The sequence below is a fragment of the Montipora foliosa genome, chromosome 2, assembly GCF_036669935.1.
Source record: "Montipora foliosa isolate CH-2021 chromosome 2, ASM3666993v2, whole genome shotgun sequence".
Lineage (NCBI taxonomy): Eukaryota > Metazoa > Cnidaria > Anthozoa > Scleractinia > Acroporidae > Montipora > Montipora foliosa.
Genome location: NC_090870.1, coordinates 10,086,585 through 10,105,238, shown reverse-complemented (window position 1 = coordinate 10,105,238; position 18,654 = coordinate 10,086,585). Strand labels below are relative to the sequence as shown.

At 37.6% G+C, this 18,654-nt stretch overlaps 2 protein-coding genes across 3 annotated transcripts in view; one reads left to right on the top strand and one right to left on the bottom strand.

The window, feature by feature from the left end:
- LOC137992383 (tRNA:m(4)X modification enzyme TRM13 homolog) overlaps positions 1–18,654 on the top strand; it is a 282,513-nt gene that overhangs the window by 219,169 nt on the left and 44,690 nt on the right. The window lies entirely within an intron of this gene.
- On the bottom strand, positions 734–17,246 carry LOC137992367 (tyrosine-protein kinase RYK-like). 2 transcript variants are annotated; one of them, XM_068837686.1, is made up of 14 exons: positions 16,899–17,246; positions 16,651–16,796; positions 13,444–13,546; positions 11,290–11,445; positions 10,488–10,692; positions 9,217–9,512; positions 8,613–8,702; positions 8,063–8,185; positions 7,847–7,939; positions 6,967–7,166; positions 6,740–6,849; positions 5,973–6,135; positions 4,997–5,133; positions 734–3,649 (listed from the first exon to the last, which is right to left on the bottom strand). In XM_068837686.1, the coding sequence occupies exons 1-14, from the start codon at positions 17,050–17,052 to the stop codon at positions 3,505–3,507; spliced, it is 2,121 nt and encodes a 706-aa protein (XP_068693787.1). In that variant the 5' UTR covers positions 17,053–17,246; the 3' UTR covers positions 734–3,504. The 2 variants fall into 2 exon arrangements, with proteins under 2 accessions (XP_068693787.1, XP_068693788.1); XM_068837687.1 differs by lacking the exons at positions 16,651–16,796; positions 16,899–17,246 and adding an exon at positions 15,097–15,120.

Sequence of the window (18,654 nt, the reverse complement as noted above, 5' to 3'; positions counted from 1 at the left end):
GCGAAAATCCAAGCATCTTTTGTTCACGACCGAGTCAGAAGGGGAGTGGGTCTATTCCTGGTTTGACGTCACAATCTACTTTGCCTGCCTTTTTACAAAGAGTTAATGCAATGTAAATCAGTTTGTGACGTCAAATCAGGAATAGACCCACTCCCCTTCTGACTCGGTCGTGAACAAAAGATGCTTGGGTTTTCGCAACTTTCGAAGCCTATAAAATGCCAGGATTTGTTAGAAAAATGAAAAAATGGCCACAATGCGTTTTGAACAGTTGCAAAGATTCATTTGAGCGAAAAAAATATTTTGGGGTTAGGTGCACTTTAAGGTTTTTCGCTCCTTACAGTAAAATCAATTCTCAAGATGGCTGCTGACTCCTTGAGGAGTCCTGAGCACTAGAGTAAATCCGGACACGTTTCGGATAGGTGTGGACAAGCAAATTCGATTTGAATACGCTACGTGTAGATGGAAATACTTTTTAATCCAGAAAGAAATAGTTGGATACAAGAAAAATATTTGAACAGCTGTCCTTGAACCAGAAAAGAGAGAGTGAAATTAATATCATTTGGTTAACAAAGCCTTCTCTTGAATACAGTCAGCCAGGGTAGTTTTTTTGTAGTAATGAAACACTGCAAGCCCTGATCTGTCTTAGAGAAAACTGGAATTTCCTTAATCCAGGGGATTTATAGCCTTGTTTTCCTACAATCACTATCAATGTAATAACTCACAATACCACTAATAATGCCTTGGCTGCTGTGATCAGCAAATCATTTAATCAAATACAAACATCTTTCGATATTTACATTTCCAGCAAGAGGATAAAGGGTTTCACACTACTCCACCAAGTCAGTCTTGGGAGACCAGTCACATCTGACATATTGTTTTCTGCCAAGCAAACTAAAACATGCACAAGACTACTGGGGGGGGGGGGGGGGGGGGATTTTTGGCCACATTAATTTTGAGCTTCCTTAAGAAGGGTGATAAGAATGAAAAACAAACAGCATTGAGTTTTATAAAATTAATAATCCCATTGCATCGCAACAAAACATGGTTCCCTGATGTTATCACAAAAGTTTGCTTCCTTCTGCAGGAGCCGGAGCAGAGATTACGTAAAACAAAAGACACAAAATGCAGATAACAATTTGAAAACAACTCAGAATAAAGATTGATCCCAAGTGACCAAAAAATACAATGCTTTCCGGGAAACTTGCAGAAAGACCCAATAGTTCAACGACCCAAGGTTCCCTTAAGGCTGACTTTGTGTGAAGTGCAAACCCACATAATTAAAGCAAAACATGCCATGGTGTGAAGAACCTAAAACACAGCAAATCAAAGTGGGCCATGTCTAGATCTGAATTTACCTCTTACAAGAATGTTGCCATTATTGCTGGTTTTCTGCATTTTAATTAGCAATGAGGGAGTTCTACAAATGACACCCATCAATTCAATAATATTACTATAATTTACAAAAACTAAAGTGCACCAGATTGCAAGATTACATAAGCAAAAATATATATGTTTTGTATGAAGCAAAGAACTTCAAGTGGCAACTGATTACTGTTTCAAACTAAGCACTTAAAGCTCTCAATACATGATTCAAACATGAAACAAATTTTGGGTATACTACTACTGTACACTTTAACTTTAAACAAGTTGTTTTAAACTCTCATAAACAGTTTTGCTTTTCCTAGAATGCTTGGAATATTTCATTACTACTTATTCCTGTGATGATTTTTGTTACAATCTACCAGCGTGGAGCCAATACAAAAATATCAACGTCAGCCAAATACCAAGGAAACAAGAACAAGTGCAATTTTTAGCATCACATATTCCTAAGTACAATGATGCCCACATGCAATAGAAACATTTAATTTTCCACCAAAATGTTGACAGAGTCAGTGGCAGATATTTTGAAATCCATTTTGCACAAGGACTTAATTATTACAGAAAATGTGCTTTGAAATTTTGTGTACCTGAATTTTCATATCTACATTCAATGTCTTACATGTATGTTGACAAGAAAAAAACTAGCTGTGTGTAGAAGTTGTCTTCTATTCATACCATAAACACATCAAAAGAGAAAGGGGAAATCTGCCAAACTAACATCTACTTGCATCAATAACTAAATCTTTTCCTATCGGTTACAACCATGATTGCAAAGATTCTTCCAAATCCTTGAATAACTAATACCAAAAAAAAAATTGCAAAAGCTCATAGCCTCCCAGTAAGTTGATGCACGCTGTTACTAATAATTCCAAATATGTGTGTCCTACAATACTTAAATGTATGTTACAATAAGTTGTCAATGAGTTTGAGATGTTGTTCATAGAAAAATATCTCCTTTCGTAGAAATATAATAATTATTAACCTCTTGATTAATAGTACCGTTGAGCCCTTACGATCTTCCATGGTATTTTGCTCCATTAGCCACTCATGCAATAATTTATAAATAAACAGAATAAAGAAGAAGATAACCTAGAAAACTGAGCAACTGCCATGTCTAGAAGGTTTGTTACACCCCTTGAAACTTGATGAAAATACCAAGAATGAGAGGGGCTATGTAACACAATTTGAAAAGTTCAATAGGCACCCAAAAATAATGTTACCATAATTTTTTTCCCAACTGTGTCACCTCATTGTAGAGAACGTTTTTGGCCATGTATAAAAAGAAACAAAAAGAATTTTCTGTGAAATTTTGGCCAGAAACCATCACGCCTCTTGTCACATAGCCCCCTTAATTAAATAGCTACATGTAACAATTACTGCACAAGTGTTCTTTAAATCAATACAACACACTACAACCAAATGCCCAAGATTCAGTCACTAAAATCTCGTGTATACTGACCCAGGGCAGGCCATACTCTCAGTGGATTATGCCTGCATTCACCTCATTCCAAAACGCATGCATGGAAACAAAAGAATACTAAAATGGTGGCTATTTTGGAATAAGGTGTATTGTTCACCTCACAATTTTAAAGAATATTTGATAAACAATAGAGGTTAAATTCAAAACGCATTTAGCTTGCTAACACTGTCTGAACACTGCCTATAGAATGATGGTTTTCACCTGACGTCACAGCGGCCATGTTGATGCACAGAACAATAGAGAAAAAAGTCTTTTGGGAATTTGACTCTATTTTAATACAAAACATGAGCCATAATTTGCTATTGTTTTGTGCACTAACATGGCCATCTCATCACGTGATTGAAAACCATCTATATTCTGCAACTTGTTTGGCCCAAAACTTAATCAAGTCAACTAAATGAGTTGCCTTGGTAGGAATTACCTAACTACGTGTAGTGCTTCACACCAACCTATACTTGCCTTTCCACCAAACACGCCATAACTTTCAACTAGTATTTTACATGGACATATCATTATTTTTTTCTTATTCTGTACAATATACAAAAATTATCTTATCCTTATGTACATTAACAATAGAAAATTAACTTTGTGCCACAATATTGTAACTTAAAAGCAAGTCAACAATTTAGGCAAATGGCCACCAATCAACAAATGGACTCTGGTAGACATTCAAACCTGAGACCATTCTGTGTCAGTCTTGTCGCAAAATGTTCCAACTGTTTTCCCAACAAGCTAAAAGTTGGTCTTTCAGCTGGACTATATTCCCAGCAGTTTTTCATCACCATATACCTGGAAAAAAAAACTTGGTTTAACTACTTCAATTCACGTTTGACAACAGTGGAATGAAAGGTTACGGCTAAAACAGGTGGTATCTCTTGGAATAATACTATTATAATTGTACATGCAAGTGTCATAATTGTAAGCAAGGTTGCTGCCTAACGGTCGCCCGCTCGACCAAATTTCTGAACAAGTAGCCCGAACGGGCGCCTTACTTGATTAATCCACACTCACATGTAAATATGATCCCAGCTGGAATTAATTAATTCTGGGCTCTTGATAAAATGACTCGGGCTACTAACTTTTAATGTTGGAAGCCCGAAGGGCTCCCGGACAATTTTCTTAGGCAGCATCCTTGGTAAGAGATGGTATATGTTTGGGAAATTGTAACCAACTCAACAATGTGTACAAGTTCCCTCAAAATAGCAGTTCACAGAAGAAGAAAGAATTAGTTTCTTGCCTGCAAGGAGTAAATTGCTGCTTAAACCTGAAAGCATGGTGAGTGGAGAAAGATTTTCCCAGTAAGCTTAAAACCAGAGTTCCTCTGAATCAAAAATGCCACACTGACCATAGAGAAAATTTGCCAATGTGGCAAAGGGCAAAAATCGTAATTGACCAACAAGGCCAGGAAGCAGTCTTGGAATTTACAAATATCACAACCTATCTTTATAGTTATCCACTTCAAATCATCTAACTTACTACAATCAGAACTAAGTCTCTGCTTACATCGCATGTGAATAATTAAAGAAGGGCTCTGGCCAAAAATGTCCCAAGTCACATTTTGGGAAATTTTTTCATTTTATCTTGTGCTCAAAGTGGCTGATGTTTAGCATGTGACCCAACATTATAAAGAAAATAGTGCTCTATATTTTTATTGGCTGGTTTGCTTTTGGTTTCCTAGAATTAATGTATGCAAAAAGCTCTGAATTTCACAGGTCAACATTGTTTGAGTGCTTAGCCAGACATACTGTGTATGTTCTTACCTTGAAATGAATGGGAATTTTCAATTTCCTTGCGAAATACGCCATTCGCATGTTTTTCCTGGTGTTTCTAATTTGCATAAACATTTGATTTTTTTTCTGCATCCAATTGCACCCTTTGCTCCATATTCTATGCGTCCAAAAGGAAAATGAGTGTGTCCCAGAACGCAATGACGCACTCTGGATACATCACTGGAAAAGCAAACTTTCATATTCTTGTCCTACATTAGACTTGAACTATAAGACTAATATTTTTTTCTCTCAGTGATTAGAACCCCTCTGTGGATTCAATCAAGACCTAAAGTCATTTGTTGATGCATCTGTAGAGGTCTTGTAATCCATACAGTCAAATGTATTACAGAAAGAAAATAAAACTTACAGATCATAAGGACAATTGTTCGGCTGAGGTAGTGTGTGTCCAGCTTTCAAATGTTGCTCCATTTTTGAATTGTCAATAGCCTGATATGGTGCTTTTGCAAGTGTCACCAGCTCCCATAACACAACACCAAATGACCACTAAAAACAAAACAGATCAACACTGATATCAGGCACCAAACTAAAAGTTCATAGTAATCATTACATTTATTACATTTCAATCCATATTCATCAATTTATCTATTGGCCTCTTAAAGGAATACCATGAATTATGGAAGATATAGACCTGCTTCCAATAATTTTCTCTATTCAAACATGCCAATCACTGGAAAGACATTTGTTTTGTCAGCCTAGCTAGTGGACTACACTGTATGGTTGGCAATGAATGGGTCCCACATTGCTAAGCATACAGCAAAAGAGCATGATTATGGCCTCAAGTTTCATTTAAGCCTAGTTTTTTTCTCGTCAAGTTGTTCCTTGGCAACTACATTAGGTGCTCACTTTATTTTTCACGGCATTCTGACCAAAAATTCCAACTACATGTAAAGGAAGAAAGGTTTCCATGGAATTTGGGTTAAGGTATATAGGGCTAGAACCATACAGTTTCCTATAACACAACAATGAATGATGCATAATTTCTATAAGATGACCACAATAAAATGCACAGGAAAATAATGCACATGTACTTCCAGACAGCTTATTCCACATTAAGTAAATCTCATCCATAAATGTAATTTATCCTTGTACTAAAGCACCATCAACTATGCATTAATTGTCTGCCATCTTTGATGGTACAGTAAGTGATAGAAGACGTCAGTGTTCTTCACAATTTTGGCGATGTCATTGTGATTCATTTTGTTTAAATAGTACACATATTGAAATATCCTGCTCAAAATATCAATATGACGGGAAGAAATTGTACTCCACCAATTGATGCATGGCTGCAGCCCAACAAAGAGAGAGAAAACCATTTAACATACCACATCACTTTTCTCAGAGAACTGTCCTTCTTTTTTCAGACTCTCTGGTGCTGCCCATTTCACAAGCAAACGAGACTGTATTTCCTTGTCATTAAGGTCAGTGGAGGTCACGTCTTTGGCCAGACTGAAATCTGTTATCTTGATACTAAGATCATCTTCAACACTGAAAAAAAATACATCCCCAGGGTAAGTCTCAGTTTTCTCCTTACCACGATCTTAGAGAAACTTTCGACAGAAAATTACTTATAATAATTTAACAATTGCAGTGCATGTACTGAATGCAATATCAGCCTGCATTCTTGATTAATAAACAACTTCCACTCATACTAAGCAGTCTTCCGGGTCAGTAATGTGCAACAGCAACACAAACACCCTGCAGTGACAAAAAAGATGGTACAGCAGTGGCAAATGAGAGGATTTTCAGGAGCTAGACTGAGAAAAGCTCTAGAAAGCTTGCAGTTCCATTATCAGAGGCTATTAGATGTTTTGTTCTTTCAGATTGGGTTCATTGTTTTCTGTTCACATTAGCTTAACCCTTTGACGTCTAAACCAGCTTAAACCGGCCACACTAAGTATTTTACTGTCTCACACCAGAGGATTTTACTTGTCAATGGGGATCCCCCAGGAGTCAATGGGTTAATCACTCACTGAAAATCTATGTCCCATTAATCACTCACTGAAAAACGTCCCATGCAAGACCATGATCATCCAAAGGAAAACTACCAAAGCCTTGAAATTAATCATCAAATTAAGACACTGAGACTTACATGCAGTTCTTTGCTGCTAGATTTCTGTGGACGATCTGTTTTCGAGCAACATAATCCATACCATCACAGATCTGTATTCCGAACTCAATCAGCTGCCGAGAAGTGATCGTCTGTTGAAGACAAAAGATTTGTTGTCACAAAGCTACAAGTGAAAGGTTCCAATGACCACCATTTTCCTATCCTGCCAAGATGGAAATGATGAAATTAACATCAACGGTCCATCATACCTGTGGTCTTGCAGACGTCGCTCTTGAAATCTTCAAGAAGTGTGCCAGGTCACCATTTTTAGTTAAAAGTGTGACAATGTGAGGTGGCGCTGCTCGATGAAGTAACACACCCACGAGTTTGACAATATTGGGATGTTTCAGGTCTTTAATAATCATAGTTTCTTGCATGAAAGATGTAATGGCATCCAAGTCTGCTTCACCTATTAGATTTAAAAGGGGGTTTATACAATTTAGCACTTCAAGAAGTCATTTTGTAGCCATTTTTACAGTGTTAGTTTGCTGTATATCAGAAATTGCAGGCATGAGTAAAAATTTTTCCTCTCTTTTCGTCAAAAGCAAAATGATATACACTGCAACTGTGATGGGACTGTCACACTACACAAATTTTCAAACACACCTTCTCTTACAATGTTTTTTCCAACTGCAATACAATAACCTTGTTTAAACACATCTTGCACCATGCAAAATCATTGAAGAACAAGGTTTTGCAACAATTTTCCATTTTGTCTCCACATGATTTTTCGGTCAAAGCAAAGTTAACGTGATTGTGTTATTTATTGTTCCTATGCAACACATACATTTCGAGTCATGGACTCCTAAATTTATGCCAAAAATTTCCTCTTCAGTGACTCTTGCGCGACGCGAATCACGTAGCGCAGGACGTGAATCGCATCGTGCCTGAAATGCGACGCGACTGTACATCTGTACCTCGCATTGGAAATAAATAATGTCAAGCCTTCCTGGGAAAAAACCCTTGGAATTCACCACCTAACAACAGCTTCGCTGGTAAACTAAGACGTTAGGTCTCAGAGCCTGCTGGCACTTCTATACTGCAGTAACAAGAGAAGAAGTCTGCAATTAATTTTTTGTATCAATGTACCTTGCAAGGCCTTGACAGAGACTTCTAGCTTTTTCCGTGGATGATCTTCAAAAAGACCACGAACAGTACCCTTGTATAAGTGACCAAAGGTTCCTGCAAGACATTTTGATTGATAGATGTCGCATAAATCCAATTCTGCTAATAATGTAGCACTAAAATTTTTCAAACCAGAAGATGATGAAACAACAGTACAGCAGTAACAAAGACTGCAAATACCTCTGCGCAACGGTTGTCCCACAGATAACTGGTCACGTGATAAAAGGATGTCACCCAGCTCTGCTGCCCAAAATTCATTCAGACCAGAGAATAAGGCTTCTGTGTTTTTCACTTCATCAGGAGCTACAGAAAAATGGTAAACAAAAACACAAAAAGAAGGTTAGCTGTGAAGGTTAAAGGAAAGGTTTCTCTGAAGCCACTACGGGTTTCCACGGTTATTACACTGTAAAGCTCACTGCAGCCTTAGTAGCATCAACTACAGTGGAACCTCTCCTTTGGGACACCTCCATTCAGGGGACACAATTTGGTCCTGGAAAAATGTTGATATCAAACTTAGTATCCAACCCAACCACTACTCAGGGGACACCTGCCCTGATCCCGAGCGTGTCCCTATAATGGAGGTTCCACTGTAGCTGAAAATAGCGCTTCTAATTCAAAGGGAGGACCTCAGGTCTAAGAGGGCTTCGAGTCAACTATGCTGGCAAGTGTGCACTGTCCAGTGTCCAGTACCAATATCAATGATAACAGGTAAATACAAGCTTGAACTTACTATTTCTTCTTTCCAAAAGAAATTCTGTTTCATAAGATGAAGGCATTGATGATGATAATGGTCTTTCTGGAGTCCAGCTTTGTTTTGAATCTTTATCATCAACAAAAACAATTATAATATCAATTACTAAAAACCTTTTTAAGAACTAAAAAGACCAACAAATACATTGCAGTGTCTTATAACACTCAAGGCATGTGACAATTCCAAGAATACCCTTTACAGCATTATCCTAGAAGTGACACCACAGCCCTGATGGCTACCGCTCTTTGAATCTTTAACAAACCAAATTCACAAATGAGTGCTATGACATGAAATCGAAGGTTAATAGTCCACATGATACATCAAGAAAGTGTATCCATTTGCAGATGTAATTACACCAGCAGCTTTTCCTTATTCCTTCTTATGAGACCACAAGCTTCACTTATCCCTTTTTATGAGACCCCAAGCTTCAATAACGTCGGGATTTCAATCTACAATACCACCCTCCACACGTCTGATGTCAGAACTCTGATCAGATGTCAATCAGTAAACTGTTATAAATCTTGCATGTTTTCAACAGTATGAAACAATGCAAAGGATAGTGAATGCAGTTTTCAAAACTAACCAGCTTTATAATGTCTTTCATGTCGTTGTTTGTGCTTGTGTCTGAAGCTGTGTCTTGGATTTCTGCTGCTATACTTGCCCTCTAACTGTTCCAACATTTCCGAAGTACTATTTTCCTCTGGAATTATCAATGCAGTGATTGAAGAGTCACTCCCACTTGTATCGCTGCGGCTGCGTCCTTCAGCATGCATTAACTTAGCTTTCGGTGGGCTGTAAAAAAGTCCTTTTTGAGAAACCTCTAAGGGGTCATCCACTTCATCTTCTTCAGCATTTGAACACTTGGAAATTTTGGATGACCTGAAAAATGATATTGGACTTGATTAAAATGCTGTCAACATACTGATGTGAATGTCAAATCCTAATCCTTTTGATAACGAGCGAGTTATTAGCCATCATTTTGGGTGGCAAAAGCACTTAGTCTATTGAACCCCTACATTCTTGTAAAATCTCGAATTTTTTAAGTATCATTAGTCGGAGATTATCTGGTAAATAATTTATATGCTCAAAGTCCCAGAGGTAGCTCATTATGCAATGCATTTTCAATATTCAGTACTGGCTGATTGATTAGAAAACATAGGCCTTATCCTAATGACGCAAACAAAGATTCCCCTTAAAAAAAAAACATTGGATAATTCACTCAGAAAAGTAGGATACCTTTTTCCTTAAATTGAAGTAATAAGATTTTTTCAAACCTAAGATTAAAATTTGTTTTGGACTATGATAACAACAGTCATTTCCTTTACGAAAACCAACCGGCAACTTAAAATTTTATTTAACTACTGTGAACGACTCTTTGAAAACGGACACAACACCAGGACCTTTGAAACCACCTCAAAGTACAACGTAATGTCATATCTCCTTGATTGCCGAGTACAATGTGTATGGGGCATTCCCCGACTGAAACTTGAAATTTAAACAGTGAAGAAAACATGTTGATAAACCTATTGATAAAAACTAAACACATTCTGGGCTAGCTGACTGTTCTTACGGTCAATGTTCTCTCTCTCTGACTTGAAGCCACAAAGGGTTTATGGTGCCCAACTTTACAAATAATTGAAAGGGGCATATTGCAGTCACCATCTATCTAACCATGCCCATTTGAAGACTAAACAGGAAGTTCTGTTTGGATCATTTTTTTTGGACTAGCACAACACTATCACAAATTGGAAATTAACCCAATGACCCCCTGGGAGTGAGACTTGATCGATTTTACTCTTCTACCGCCAGACGATTTGACATGTCAAAAGGTCAAAGAATTCTAAAAAGACTTACCCATTACGGAACATTTCCAAGTCCTCTTCAAACTCCATCTTCAGCTTCCTCTGTCTCAGTACATAACGACACAACAGCGACATTCCAATGATTAATATAAAGACAAGTGTCACACCTGCACTAAGACCCACAACCAAACCACGCGACCAAGGCGAAGACAAGGAAACATGATTCACGTCAATGACCTCACCATGACCACCTTCACCTGTATTGAAAGAAAAAAATAAATGTATACATGTATAAGAACTAAAGATTATTGTTCAAGGGTATTATAAAATAATTGGAAACAAGGGGGTACCCAGCCCATAGCAGAACGTCCCATTGAGAGTAAATGAAAAAAAAAAAAAAATACAGTGCAGATAAATAATTTGTACAGATGTTGACCTTTTGTTTCAATGACCTATTGAAATTACAGAATGGTCATTTTGTGACCATTAAATACTTGTAAGTAGAGCCCTTTGGTCAGACTTCACAGCTGAGAGTTCATTGCCAGCTGAAATAACACAATTACTGTCACTTAGTGAAATAAAACTCCAGATCTACGTGAAGTCACCACTGGATTTTAGAAATTTAAGATAAATCAGTATATCTCAATCGAATGCACACTTAATTTGTGTACTCTTCTGTGGGAAAAATACACGCAATTTGCGTGTAAAGCTTGTGTAAATATTTACACTTGCGTTTTGCATGTGTATTTTGCGTGTAAATCAGCCACATTGCTCACATTTACGCACATGTAAGTGCTGCTATTCCAGCAGCCTGTACTGTACATTACTAGTAAAGTACCCTTTTAAACATGTACCTTTAAATTTCAAACATTCTCTTCTAATGACCATTCTAAATGTTCTCTGGTCTTCAGTCTTGACTATGCCAGATTGAACTTTAGTGTAGTTCAGTTCAACTGTCATATCAACTTCGCCTGCCTTTTTACCGGAACATAAGAATGACACTTGGAAAACTGCAACAAAAACAACAACCAATAGTAAGTCAATTTCTAAAATTATCGTTGCATGAATTACTAGGCAAGGTTATTGCCTTGATCCACTTGATGTCAAAAAAGATCATAATGTATATACATGTCACAGAGCTTGAAATTAACATTTGAAAAAAATCCAGTCACAATTTTGCGAGTACTCGTACTCGTCATGCTTCATTGTGTTATCAGCGGTTTAGTAAAACAAAATATGGAAAGAATTGAACCACAACAGATATTCACAGAATGTCGAGCATTAAAGGGGGGTTAAGGAAGGTGCCTACTATTGTTATTGCGCATACATTCTGCCCATCTCTAAATACTCTGGTTTCCTATCGGTGATGCTTACTAACACAGTGTTATTTTTGCGCAGTTTAAAACTATCAGGAGAAAGAAGATCTTAGTAAGTACTCTTGGTATCCAAAAAGAAAACTGGGGGTTGCCCTGCATTTTTGAGAGATAATTAAGCTTCAATTTGAGAAAGAATAACATACATTGCGTTGTATTGTAAAATTTTTTACACATCTTATTCATCACTTATCTTTGAAAAATGCGTGGTTACCCCTAATTTTCTTTTTGGATTTCCTTAACACTTGTAGTGTTAAGATCTACATTTCCTGCATAATGATAAATCGGGCCAAAGATACCTTTGAATTAGCACGCACCCTCCTTAACTCACTGACTTCTAACTGGTTGGCACTTATACCGTAGTTATTCGGTTATAAGGCGCACGATTTTTTCAAGAAAAATCTGTCTTTGGGTGGCAAGTTAGTGCTAAAATTGGTGTGCGTCCTATAGCCAAGTATTTTCGCGCAACAAAATCTTTAAGATCACAACTTGAGAAGAACTTTTAGTTTAAACAACACAAGAAAAGGACACTAGTTGTCTATTGAAAAAGAATAGTGCGTTTAGAGACCTTTAGAACACTAAATGACTTCAAGAGAAAAGCAAACAAACGGAAATTTGCATATGTCCTTAACAGCACATGCTCAGTAACATGATACCCGTGACAACAATACAATCGTTCGAACATTGTTTCGAATTCCGAGAATCGTGTTTGTCATTCACATGAAAAGTTTCTTTTCTGAACAAACAGTGTGGAGATAAAACACCTTCTTCGTTCATCCAGCCTTTCTTGTGCACTGAAATTTGCATCCTTGGTGGCGTGTTTATATTCAGCTGCCGAACATCTTTGAATATGACTTTCGGTGGGAGTTTTTCGCCGTTTGCTTTCGCTTGAAGTATGAAGTCTGAACTCTGACCATTTATTAAGTCGGAAGGTTCAAATAAACGTGTGTGTGTTTTATGTTTATCATTTCAGCTGTGAACTTTTAGCCTTTGTTTTTACGTATATATCATTAAAACGTGTGACTTTTTCAGTTTTGGATATGTTAACAAAAAGAGTTCGCATGCCAATCGTGTAAGGATTCATCACATCCTTTTGGTAACTCTCAATTTTTTGGTGCATCTTATAACCAAGTATTTTCACATAATTTTCAGTTTGAGAACTTAGCTTAATTAAATTGCTAAGTTTGGGGTGCGCCTTATAACTGAATAACTACGGTAACTTGTTTGACTGGTTAACATACCTTTCTGTCCCTGTCAATCCTTTACCTCACCTATAGATGCTACTACAATCGGCGTCAAAATTGTTGAGACACTCTTATCCTTTAGAGTCGATTTCAAGCTCGGTGCGAAAATGGCCCCCTTCCCCGCACCCCAGGGACAATGTTGTGTTTTTTTCTGTTTTCAATGAGCCTTGTCAACAGCGGTACAACATTGATTAGGATGGGAAAGGGAGGGGTATCCCGGAAACGTACTTTTCGGACAAGTTTTCTTTGCAAACAATGAATGTGTCGTTGCCAGTGTGCTCTGTTGGCAACTGCCTCAACTAATTTTGTCGCCGATTGTAGGTGTCTCATCAATGGGGAACCCACTGATCCGGGCAAAAGAGTTAATGCATTAAGTGCTGAATATCCTCACCTTCAGTGGACTGTTGCACTATCCCTTGATGACGAATCGATGGAACTGGATCAGACATAATATCAGCATCACTAGAATGGAACCTTAGACTGTAGTGGGAAACCTGAAAAATTAATATTCCACATCGCTCAGCAAAAACAACAACTACCACCAGACAATGTTTTAATATCACAGCGCTACAAGAGTCTATACATTTTTTGATGCATTTCTTTTTACATTTGCGGAGTCATATTTATGGGACCTCGTGCTTAAATAATCTCCAGAGTTTTTGGGTAGACGCATTCTGGGAAAAAATGGTGAATTCAAGAATTCATCCAACCTTCTCACGAATCCAAAATATGTAACTGCTTGCTCATGCAAGCAGCAACAATATTATCATTATTGTTACCTTTACTTAAAATGCAAGTTTAACAGGCAAACCCAAAACCTTGTCACAACTACCGTAATTTTCCTAGGCTTGAGAAAAGTGACATTTTATTTTTAGTTCTTATCCCTCTCAAACTGGACACTTCGTAATGACAAGGGTCGTTTTTTGACTACTTAGGAAGCATCAGTGGACTTTAAACATGTTCATCTGACAAGAACTGTATGTAACTGCTTACAAGAAGTCCATCATTGTGCTGGCCTGAAATAAAAGTGTGTAATTCTAAAATCTCAAGGTCCTCTTACTGATTAAGGACGGTGCCTACTAATTAACGATATTTTTGCTCCGGTGTGTGATTATGCAGGAAATGTAAATCTTAACAAGTGTTATTGAAATCCAAAAAGAAAATTTGGGGCAACCATGCATTTTTCAAAGATTATTCATGAGTAATATTTGCAAAAAGCTTTAAAATACAAAGCAATGTATGGAGTTCTTTCCCAAATTGAAGCTTAATTATCTCTCAAAAATGCATGGTTACCCCCAATTTCGTTTTGGATACCAAGACTACTTACTAAGATATACTTTCTCAGGATAGTTTTAAACCACGCAAAAATATCCCTGTATTATTAGTAGGCATCGGCGATAGGTAATCCGAGTATCTGGAGATGCGCAGAACATATGCGCAAGAACAATAGTTGGCATCGTCCTTAAGAAAAGCTAAAATCATTATTATGCAGCTGCCACAAGAAGGCTCTTAATAGTTTCTTTTGTGCATTAGGATTTCTACAAGCAAGACCAACACTTAAATGAGGAACACTTTGAGGAAATCAGTTCCACAATGTAACTGAATACAGTTTTCATAAGATGATACTAATTATTGCTGACATACAAGGATGATTAGGCAACTCTAGCATCATCAACTTCCAACCATTTAAACTATATATTCAGTAGATAAAGTAGGGCTCCATACAGGTCGCTTTTGTCAAGATTACAGAAATTTGCAACCAGTTGCAACTGCTATTGTACGTAATGGAGTAACTGCTAAAGATCTGCTTGAAACACATAAACTTACTGCATATAACTGAATGAAATAAATGTACGCACTTGAAGAGCGGGTCATAGATGAAAAAGGAGAAACGATCCTTGGACTTATCTCGACAATTCAAGAAATTCAGGCAGATTCAGGTTGCTTCAGGTATCATAAGAGACAGCAATACTTTAAAACTAATAACTGTCTGGATAAGTGCAAAGATTACTTCTCCATTTCAACTCTTACTGCATAACTGTACCACAAAATGTGTGCCCTAAGCTGCACAAGATCTTTCATCAGGCAAATAAAAACACTTCAGAATCCACTGAATGACTTAAACACTCAATTTGCTCTCAAACCAACACAAGGGGTGCTAAGTCTTTAACTGCTCCAATATTTTTAAACAAGAGCCCCATAATTTCGGATTTTAATCAAAGCTTGTGTGATGTACATTCCCAAAATAGAACTAAATAATTTATAGCATTGATGCCTACCATTGTTAAAATAAACATGGATGTGGTTCCAATTTAATCAAAATATTTCTAATCGAGTGACTATTTTTATCGAGCAAGTAACATTCCCAAGAACAATACAAGGAAACAGAAATGAGACGAAGATCATTGATAAAAGTATTGTGTCAAAACGTCTAGGGTCTAATAATAATTTGTGAAATCCGTTTCTCATAAATTAGTGGTGCTTGTTTCACCAGGTCCAACTTAGTTTAAGTTCTCTACTAAGACATGCCGCTTTTCTCTTCTAGGTTTTCAAATTTACTAAAAAATAAAGAAGTCACGACTTTACGTGTCTTAAAGAATTAGTGGCTCGAAAACAGGAAATGACTCAAATCAATGAAAAGGACCTTGAGGGTCACAGCTTAAAGAAAAATATGCTCGATAATCTCGATCTTACAACAATAACACGGCAAATGGTTAAAAAGCCAGAGAACCTTCGGGAACTTCCTAGTTTTCGTCTTTCATACATCGTTATTGCATTACAGAGGTAGCCAGCGAAATTGCATTCCACAAACTTATCAGCTCGTAGTATTGGCATCGAACAATAGTTGGAACGCATTTCGCAGCTAACCGTCGCGGTTTTATCGGAAAAATTCTACAAAACATTTTCTTGTCCGAAAAAAACGTATAGGAAACATCCTACAAGTATACGTCTCGTTAACGAGTTGCATAACATTGTCGAACCCTTAAAAACACGAACGCAAACAGCTCGAGGCAATAAACAATGATTCCTACATAATTTGTTCACGCACATCTCCAAAACACTTAAATCCATCTTTGGATCAGAAGGCTACCAACAGATCAGATCAGAAGACTACCAATTTACCGCATGAAAGTTACAATAGACCTGTATAAAATCACAAAGTCAATCAAAGATCATGTTCTCCTCGAACCATTGCTAAGCAAATTTGATAGAAGGAAAGAATGCATACCGAGCGCCTCGATCAAATTCGCGATATTGGGATTGTAGCAAAACAGCTATTTCGTTTCAAACTCTGTCGTTTCTTTAGTTCGAAAACGAGCACACAGCCAGTTCATAACAGATCATAACCAAGAATGGAACGAGTAAAGTTGCGCAAGGCGTACTCAAAGCAGGGACATTATTTAAATGAGAATAAACATGAAACAATCATTTACACTAAAACTTGAGACAAATTACCAAAACCATATGAATAATAAGGCCACAATGCAAGACTAAAACATCCGATCACTCGCTTGGACACGCGGTGCGAACTTCGTTCGCCATTCCACTATAATAAAAACACACAAATAGACACTTTTTTAAGTCACGTCGAACTCACCTGAGGGGAAGAATACCAACTTATCCTAAGTTTTGAAACGGACGCTTGTATCGGAGCCATGAAATGATACAATGTCGACGGATTTTTGACCATAGTCGCTGGTACGCCAGCCTGAATGATGTAGAGTTTCTCTTGGAAGTCCATCTCTGAAAATACAGAACAACACATTTCGATTGAGTCCCTGTCTCCACATGGTCTGAGAAGTATTTCCAAAATCTTTTGCGCGTTTCTCGATGAATTCTACTCACTCAGATAATCCTTGGCATCTTCTTCCGATAGATATAAGTTAAGCTGGGCGGTTCCTCGATTTAAAGCAGAGCAAAACACCAAAATGAAAACCAAACATGACCACGTTGTGCAGCGACAACGCAAACTCTTGTGATCAAGCCCCACTACACACATGTTTACAACTGCCTTGTCCCTATCGACAGAGTCTGCTTTTACTGCAAGCAAGCTGTTATATGACCTCTCCCTTATACGTTATTTGATCTGGCGTGCTCCAAGGCTGATTCAAACATGTCTAGAGAAGTATTCTCGCCTTGAAGGTTGTGTGATAAATTTCAAAACAAGGACACGGTGACGCATTGAATTGTCTTGTGATAGTGGTCCTCCTTGGTGGGGCATATCACTGACGTCACGTTCGCCTAATCCAATGACGTAGAGGTATCGATTAGTTATCGATTACAGTACGTGATTAAAGAAAACAAAAGAACCTGTTATAAACGTTTCGTGCGTTTTGTATCGACAAAAGGTAACAGGAAAAACACGTTATGCATGGCGTTGGGGGTCTGGTCACCTTAGAAGCACGTGAATTATTACCGGAAGAACAATCACAGTGGCACAACAAAAAAAAGTAACCGGACATGATCCCATTGTGACAGCCGAATCGCATACGATAAAAATAAAAATCACTTCATAATCCGGAAAAAGTTTAGAGATTTGACCACTGTTGAAACAAGATATAACGGAAATAGTGTTTTATCCTTTTGTTTTTCTTTTGCCTCCTTGTTCATGTTTTCGTTTCTTTCTTTCCTTTGATTTTTTCTTCAAGACAAGTTCCTTTTCAAGCAACGTCCGGTCGTCCCCTCGAAAACAAGAGCAACGTCGAGAGACGCTGACAAGTCATGCCAAATGTCATGTAACCACAGCCTCAGTTTCTTCTCGGCGAAATAGTTACATTTGGTGTCTTTTTACCTATTACAGACACGTGTCCTTTACTTTGGCTGAGAAATAATAGATAATCTTTCTTTTTCCGATGACAGAGGACTCTTGGCACTCAATAGCGGAACTGTTAGAAACTATTTATATCTCATTAGTAAATGTAAAAGAATTGACCTATTGTACGTGAGTTAACACAGAGAGAAATTAGAGAGGCACTGCAAGAATCCAAAGCTCTCAAAGACCCATACCAGAAGCTCCTGCTTATACTAATAGTTCAACACGTTGCATTGTGCTCATGTCATGTGCTGCTCTTAGCGCTCTACTGCCGTGCCAACTTTCAAACGTGGAATTTAATTCAGTTCTCAAGTTTAGGTTAATTTTATCAAGTTGCTGAATAATCCAAATATTTTATGCATTAGTAAGTTCTGTAAGACAAAAGCAGGCCATTTGAAATTTAACCTGCCATCAGGCGTACTTTTCTTTAGAGAGGGAGCGAAAAGGTAAGCCTGATACAATTTCTTAACCAGTCGTCTGCCCGTAGTCCAGAATCTGGACTTTACTCTGATTGGCTCGCTCCGATTGGTTACAGAAATGCAAATCATACTTTAGTTAAATCGGATGAACATCTAATCATATTGTGACCGCCGTGAAGGATTTGAACAGGAAAGATGTTTTTAGGTTTTCTCATTCAGAAAAAAAAATGCATCATTCCACTTCCACCGACTCGAAAATTTTGTAGTTGTGGTTGTCCTTTGGAATATATTCCGAAGCAACAAGTCGTGAATTCAAAAAGAGCCGAATAGAACTTAGTGCTGCCACAATCGGGGAATCAGCCGAGCTTGA

Coding starts and splice junctions, on each gene's coding strand:
- LOC137992367 (XM_068837686.1), bottom strand. CDS start 17,052: ATGTGTGTAGTGGGGCTTGATCACAAGAGTTTGCGTTGTCGCTGCACA. Junction 11,446..13,443: donor AGTGCAACAGTCCACTGAAG/GTGAGGATATTC, acceptor TTTTTGTTGCAG/TTTTCCAAGTGTCATTCTTA. Junction 9,513..10,487: donor TTGGAAATGTTCCGTAATGG/GTAAGTCTTTTT, acceptor ATCATTTTTCAG/GTCATCCAAAATTTCCAAGT.